General features: G+C 41.9%; 1 protein-coding gene across 1 annotated transcript; it reads left to right on the forward strand.

Moving 5' to 3' along the window:
- Nucleotides 1-1,210: 1,210 nt before the first annotated feature.
- SMIM36 (small integral membrane protein 36) lies at nucleotides 1,211-1,495 on the forward strand. The gene has a single exon (XM_054047175.1). It carries the CDS (start codon nucleotides 1,211-1,213, stop codon nucleotides 1,493-1,495), a length of 285 nt encoding a protein of 94 aa, XP_053903150.1.
- Nucleotides 1,496-8,062: the final 6,567 nt, after the last annotated feature.

The following is an 8,062-nucleotide window of genomic DNA, read 5'->3' on the forward strand; positions in this document are numbered from 1 at the left end:
GAAACGACTCGTTCTGCAACTTCAAGTTCATGGTTCTTTACTTTTTGGTGTAAATAATTTTGTGACAGTTAAAGCAAGAAAGGACCCTGGATTAATGTGGAAAACAGATGAGGCGGGTCTCAAATGAGTGGCATCTTTTGAAATGAAGTACGTTTCAGGGGTATGGCCGGATTATATATTTCCTCTTCACAACTTAAACACCAGGGGCCTAATTCCCATTTACATTAAAGCCCTTTTCCATAGTTCTGGCAATGCCAAGAGCCATAACTTCCTCCTCCCTTCTTAAATCTCTCCTTTGCTGAGATGCCCTACAAAAAACTAGACAAGGGTAAGGCAACTGGTGTGATAAGACCATTGCCTCTCATGTTGACCAATACTGTCTCGTTGTATCCTTGTGCTTCCCCTGTCTGTATCTTCCTATTGTCTTCTATTTAGATTGTAAACTCTTTGGGGCAGGGACTGCCTTTGTCTTCTATGTTTGTACAGCACCTTGCACGATGCGGTCGTGGGCCATGTCTGGGCGCCCCTAGGCACCACCAATACAAATAAATAATAATTTACACATTAAGGCCCCTTTATACTACCAGGGCAGTACAAAGGGCCCGTCGCATAAATGAGAATCAAGCTCATTACATTTTAAGAACATTTCCCAGTGAAAAAATGTCTTTTTAGTCTATAGAGTCATGTGTGAACTACTATAAATCCCACCTGGAATAATCCTCTGTCCAAGTCCCGCCTTGTTTCATCTTTCCTCCCCTCATTCAGCTCCTCATTTATTTACAGTTTTGTACAGCTAATGTTTTGTTATCTGTGGCCTTCAGTAAAACCTTCTGATAGTCACAATAACTCGCCTTGGTGCATGACGCCATCTCTGGAGCTGAGTAAACAAAACAAATGCATTGTTTGATGCAGGCCTGCCAAGACAAAAGAAAGATGGGTTCTAATAGCAAGATGGATAGTCTGCTGTTGGTAAAGGAATCAAATTTAGCTTCTGCCAATGTAGCCAACATGGTATTAAAAGAAGGAGCTTAAGTTATTAAACTGAGCAGCTTTAATCATCCAGTTCAGGAAAATCCATTGCTGCAGGAGTGCTGAGGCTTAATGTATTTTTACCGCAAAGCCAATACATTTATTCTGATCAGGGAGCCGTTGCTCACTAGTGTGTATGAAGCTTCGTTCTCTGAGTTCTCGGTTAGGAGTAGGGAATGAAATGGATTTTTACTTGGAAATTGACCCTGTAACCTTGAACTTGATCATCCTGGTAGCTAGTTATGTTATTCTGCTTTTGGTGTTTCTGATTTCTTGCGTGCTATATGACTGTAGGGGGATAGATCCCAGTAAGGAATATGCTCCTGAGATTCCTACGGATTCCCAGCCTCCAATCCGATTGGTGGTGATGCAACAGAACTGCCCTGGTACCCGCTGGGCAAAAGGACTTGTCTCTGCTTATGAAAATTCTTCTGATCTGCCAGGGAAAAGAACTACTGTGGTTTAGGGGCCCACCAATTGCTTCTGAGCTCTAGTATCTATCGTTAAGCTTGCCTCATCTGCCATGTTTACGTTCAGTTTGCAAATGGATAATACACCAGCAAGGTAAGTTGAAACACTAACTGATTTGATGTGGTGGTGTCACCGAGTGAGTTATTTTGTGTTCGGCTTTGTTCTGTGTTCATACAGTCCTAGAGACTTGTAGTCCCACCAGTCAGGCCATAAGAGAGAGAGGGCCTACACTAAGGGTATGTCTACACAGCAAAGGAAAACCCGTGGCTGGCCCATGACAGCCGACTCAGGCTTGGGTTGCGGGGCTGTTTCATTGCTGTGTAGACTTCTGGGCTTGGGCTAGAACCTGAGCTCTGGGACTCTCCCACCCCACAGGGTCCTAGAGCCTGGACTCCAGCCTGAACCCAGAAAGCCACACAGCAATGAAACAGCCCCGTGGTTCGAGCCCTGTGAGCCCGAGTCGGGTTTTTCTTTGCTGTGTAGACATACTCTTAGAGCGCGAGCAGCAGTGACCCTCCTACCCCACTGTGGCACTGGAAAGGAGCCTTTGTATCAATGAGATTTAGGTTCCGTGTCTTTATTTTTACAGGCACACAGCATTGTTCAGTGAAACCCACCCGCAGGACTCAGTTGTACGATAATGGGATGTCTGCGTAGGGCTTCTATCAGCCAGACTGCAAGTGACCTTGATAGGCTGTGTATCTCTCAAGTGGAAAAAGAAATGCTTAGGGATTTTACAAGCATATAGATGAGGTGTGTCTGATATGAGCCTGCTGCGGCTGCTATCAGAGTGTAACATTTATAATGTCATTTGTAAGCTCCTCAGAGCTGGCAGAGCCAAGCCAGTTTTGTATCAGATACAATATGATCGTTAAGCACTGCTGTAAATTGGTTCGGAGTGTGCCTTTCTGTGTTACCCTCTTCCACTGAATATTATATGCGGATCTAGGATAGTTCTGGGCTGGGTATGATACCTTCATTCATTATGAAAGTTTTATCCTGGTTTAATGCAGAAAGAATGAGTCATAAGCAATGTCCTCACTATTGAGAAATGTATTGCATGATCCCTTATAGCAAGTGCAATCAAGTTCTATTTGCATACATGTATTTATATATGCAAATTTCCTTGGCCTTTCTCACCAGTGCTTTCCTTTTGCTATTGTAAATTGTGGAGGTTGGTTTCCATCTGTGGCATTTGTACAGTCAAGATTTCTAGTATCTACAGTAACAACAGCATGATCTCCAAACAAATGCAAGAAGACTTCATGTTAAGAGCCTTCTTCATCAACCTATCTATGGTGTTTACCTAACCCCCCATTACCCTAGTATCTAAGCACTTCACAATCTTTAATGTACTTATCCTCACTATGAGCTAAGGAAGTGCCATTATCTCAATTTTACAGATGGTAAACTGAGGCAAAAAGAGACTAAATTGCCCAAGGCTACACAGGAAGTCTGTGGTGGAGCAGGAAATTGACCCTAGGTCTCCCAAGTCCTAGACTAGTGCCCCAACTACATATGCCCCTGTTTCTGTATGCAGATTGCTTGAGTTTTTATGCTAAGAGTACAGATTGATTGTGGATCCCAACTTACAGGTATTAAGGAACAAGTGTCACTGTGCTCATAAAAGAAATTGCTGTACTCTTGAATGGAAACCTGAAGTGAATATAGAGCTTTCCTTTCTGATGGGTCGTAATGGTCACCATTGTTTGCGTTCCTCCAAAGCGGCAATAAAATGGTGGCATCTAGCCACCATTCACATACAATACCCATGTTATTCCCCTTTTCTTCTCTCTTTCTCTCTCTCTCTCTCTTTGAGTTGCACCAAAATTACACTGGAAAGAGATCAATGGGAGGTGTTAAATGTACAGCAAAACAAATATTTTAGCCCCATTAAAAATAATTCCTACAGAATTCCAGAGTGTTGTGATAGCCCAAAACCTGCTGAAAAATAAGTTTCAGCCAAAAAAAAATTCACCCCGCTCTTGTTAGGTGCTACGTAACCAAGGTCCTGCAGAGCAGAAATGAGAGTAAATAAATATAGAACATTTCAAAGGTTAAGCTGGCAGTGAAGAGGAGACCACAAACCTCACTACCTTCCATTCCAAGCTCAAGGCACACATCTTTGACCTTGCTTTTGCTCATGTAAACACTTAGACCAGGGTACATCTCATACATTGTTTTTTTTAAGAAACCCACACACGTTCAGGTTGGGGAGCGGAAGAAAGAACCACATGTTCGAAACAAACGAAAGAACCATGAACATGACAACTATTAGTCACGTAGCTTACTGCACTTTGGAGACATTCCACTGCTCTGCTGATGAGACCCACATATGACTCTGAAAAGAATGGAATAGGGATAGCTAACAGAGGAGTTCTTGAGAGAGCAGAGTGTCTTGGTATTAACAGGGTCCGACAAAGACCCTGAAGTAAATAGCAACAAATGCTACAAAGAATGATTGCTAATGGACACAAGGCAGCTGATATAGAGCAGATGTGATGTCCAAGCCTATGGGACAGATTCTGATACCCTTACTCATGCTGGGTATCACCTTACTCCTCAAACAGTCCCACTGACTTCAGTGAGTAAGGTTCTAATCCTCATAAGTCAGGGCATCAGAATCTGACCCCGGGAATGAAAATCAAGAAGCCATGAAGATCATTATCCCCCTATCCACCTGCTGATGCTACCCTGAATTCCAAGGGACCAGATTTTCATTGCTTTTAAGGCCAGAAAGGATCTTTATGAAAATCTTAGGCCTATGCTATAAGCAGTAAGACTGAGAGTCTCACCCAGTAATCTCTGCATCCAGCCTATAACTTCTGTTTGAGCTACAGCATCTCTTTTAGAGAGGCATCCAGTCCTGCTTTAAAGACTTCAGGTGACGGAGAATCCACCACATCCCTTGGTAAATTGTTCCAATGGGTAATTACCCTCACTTAAAATTTTATGCTTATTTCTGCAGAAGCACATGCCACCTTTCACATACTACAGCATGGTGACTTGTGCCCCCGGGTACTCTGAAGGTGGTTCTAAGTATGAAAAATTACAGGCCTCATGGAGACTTCATGCAAAATTGACCCCCTGCTATTACTGGACACAGCTCTCATTGGCCTCAGTGGGAGATGCACCCACTTATAGCATGGCTAAATTTGTTCCTTCTTGTAAAAAAAGGAGAGAGGTGGTCAGTATAGTGCTTCGAATGAACATGGGACATGTCCATAGTTGTATGATCACAGGGATGACCATGACAAACAAACCAATATGTATGGAATATTCTAATAGAGAAAAGTCTTCTTTGATTTCAGTGATACTCTCAAATAAGGACCAGTTTCTGTTCTTACTTGCAGAACCAGAATAACTTCCTTGACGTCAGCATAGTTACTGTGTGGTGACAGAGAGCAGAATTTGGCCCAAGATGTTCTTTCTGTAAATTTGACCAGTGTCAGGTATCTTAAGCTATGTCTACACTAGAGCTTATGTCAGCATAACTTACATACACCGACATAAGCGCCAGTATGGACAGCACTATATCGGTCGAAGAGCTTCTCCTGCCAACCTGGCTTCTGCCGCTCGCAGTGGCTGGAGTAGTTAATGGGAGAGCTCTCTCCAGTAGGCTTAGGCTACGCCAACACTACCGCAGTAAGTCGACCTACGCTACGCAACTCCAGCTATGTGAATAATGTAGCTGGAGTTGACGTACCTTAGGTCGAGTTACCGCGGGGTCTACACCGTGGGGGGTCCGACTTACCTTACTCTTCTCATCGGGGGTAAAGTATAATGGTCAACCTGAGAGCAATCTGCAGTCGATTTGGTGGGTATTTACTAGACCCACTAAATCGACCGCTGGTGGATCGATCTCTGAACATCGATCCCGATTTTAGTGTAGACCTGCCCTTAGAGTGATTACATTAGAGAGTAGTTCTCCAGTGTAGCCATGCCCTTCATGTTTTGTGCAACTCAAAGTCACTTGAATGACATTTTTATTACCTTAAAAACATATGTATAGCTGTGTTTACAGTTCAGCTGTTAAAGTAATTATAGCAATAAAGATATATTTACCACATGACACTTCTGAGAATCTAGGGCAGTGGTTCTCAACCAGGGTCCGTGTACCCCTGGTGGTATGCAGAGGTCTTCCTGGGGGTACATCAACTCCTCTAGATATTCGCCTAGTTTAACAACAGGCTTCATAAAAAACACTAGGGAAGTCAACATTAACTAAAATTTCACACAATGACTTGTTTATACACCTCTATATGCCACACACTGAAATGTAAGTACAATATTTACATTCCAATTGATTTATTTTATAATTATATGGTAAAAATGAGAAAATAAGCAATGTTTCAGTACTAGTGTGCTGCAACACTTTTGTATTTTATGTCTGATTTTGTAAGCACATAGTTTTTAAGTGAGGTGAAACATGGGGGTATGCAAGACAAATCAGACTCCTGAAAGGGGTACAGTAGTCTAGCGATATCTCAGGGTAAAATTCAGTACTTATCTGTTGCTACAACGTTGCGTTGTATTGAGACTTTGATCTCCTACGTAGTCAGTAAACACACTTGAAGCTGAACCGGGTAATTTTGACAACTAAATTATTCACACAACTCTAGCCCTCTAGCAGCGATGCTTGTAACCAGCTGTAGTCCAGTCCAGGAGTTTTAGGATTTACAGAGCCTCATTTTAACCAGTTAAAGGTCAGACAGCTAGCACTTATCTGTCTCTTAGGGGGTAGCTTTATGTCTTCTTTTGTCACTCATCAAACATGGGCTGACACCTCATAGAAAAATTTGAAAACCATTGGGCCAAATTCTACCCTTTTGTAAATCAACCAGCTTCGGTGTGAATCTACATCTGGATGCAGGAGACCTGATGTCGTAGGGAGGGGCAGCTTACATGCCTTCGGCATTAAATTGGGGTGAATTTGACTACAATCTTGTTTTAATAGAAATGATCCTCTGAATGAAATATGGGAGAAAAGAAAAAAAGATATAACAATATTACAAGCCAGATTCTGCCATCCTTATTCAAGTTGAATGGTAATGCGCTATCAGTATTTCCATCCCCCAAAATTTTAAACTCACAAGTCAAGGTTGCCAAAACTAATGAGATTGGCGTAAAACTCATGAGACTGTTTAAAAAATAATGTACGTTGGGTCCTTGTTGTTTGTCTTCTGTTTTCTGAGCTCTTAGGGTGCACTTGGGTCACTTTTTCAGGCTTTCCTTTGCAACCGTGAGGGATAGGACTATACCTGTTTTTAAAATGAAAACACAGATTCTCGTATAATCACTTGTCTCCAAAAGTTGGGATTTTAAATAAAACATGAAACAGTGCAAGACTTGCAATACAGTCATTAGACCTAGCAGCACTGTGCTCTGCAAGTCGCCCCCACTGAAATCATTCTTTTTTTAGTGTTTCTTTTGTTTTGATTTTTAGCAGAAGAAAAATTAAGTTATTCCAAAATCAATTAACTGCAAGTTATAAGTGCCCTGAATACGGTATTTTAAGCTTTGCTGGGAATAGATTTGGGGGAAAACCTAAAAATAGAGAGAGAACTGGATAGGACAGAGAGTGTGATCACAGGACATTTCTTTGCTGTTGTTGAGTTGCCATATGAAATGCCAGGCTGTAGGCATAATAGCAGGTCTGTAGCTGTTTAGAAAAGGTTGTGCAAATATTTTAATGGTACTAGGGCACACTCACTGTATCTCTATTAGCTCATTGATATAGAGTGAGTAATTATACATGCAGAGATAAAGACTTGCAAGGTTGTGGCAGTAAATATTCCTAGAGAGCAGAAAACTGTCAGCAATACATTTTCCTCTCATTTGTGTAGATTTTGTTTGATTGGCACTTCAACCCCTAGGGTGAAATCCTGGCTCCATGAAGTCAATGGCAAAACGCCTATAGCCTTCAGTCAAGGAAGGATTTCACCCCTAAATGTTAGACAGAAGTAGGTCAGATTGTGTCCTCACTCTTACAGGCCTCCAGTGACATAAAGGATTGAATGGGATAACTCAAAGCAGAATGTGTCCCTGAGTTTTTTATGATAACAGTTTATAGAAGCACAGTGTTCAGCTCTGAAGGAAGTAATCCACTGCAGCACCGTTTATGGACTCTGCCCTGACATGTGGAACTACGAGCAGTAAATAATCACTTGACACTGATGATAGTTTCCTAAAGAGTATGTACAATTCTGCTTACAGTAAATGAAAGATTAAATGGGTATCAAGTACCCAGGGCCGATAAAAACATTTCTTAGCACTTGTCTGTGCTAGAAAGTTGTACTGCTTTAACTGTACTTTAACTAGACAGTTATACCAGTCAAGTATCAGAGGGGTAGCCGTGTTAGTCTGGATCTGTAAAAAGCAACAGAGAGTCCTGTGGCACCTTTAAGACTAACAGATGTATTGGAGCATAAGCTTTCGTGGGTGAATACCCACTTCGTCTTAACCCAAGAAACCTGGCTTGGTCAGGGGACTAACTCTGACCGCACGTTTTTGGTTGGACCGACAAAGGATTGTTTTATGTTGTGGCCATCTTGAGTTAAAT

This window comes from Malaclemys terrapin, chromosome 13 (genome assembly GCF_027887155.1).
Source record: "Malaclemys terrapin pileata isolate rMalTer1 chromosome 13, rMalTer1.hap1, whole genome shotgun sequence".
Lineage (NCBI taxonomy): Eukaryota > Metazoa > Chordata > Testudines > Emydidae > Malaclemys > Malaclemys terrapin.

Bases quoted from the DNA above. Each gene is read 5' to 3' on its own strand.
- SMIM36 (XM_054047175.1), top strand. From the start codon at position 1,211: ATGGATTTTTACTTGGAAATTGACCCTGTAACCTTGAACTTGATCATC.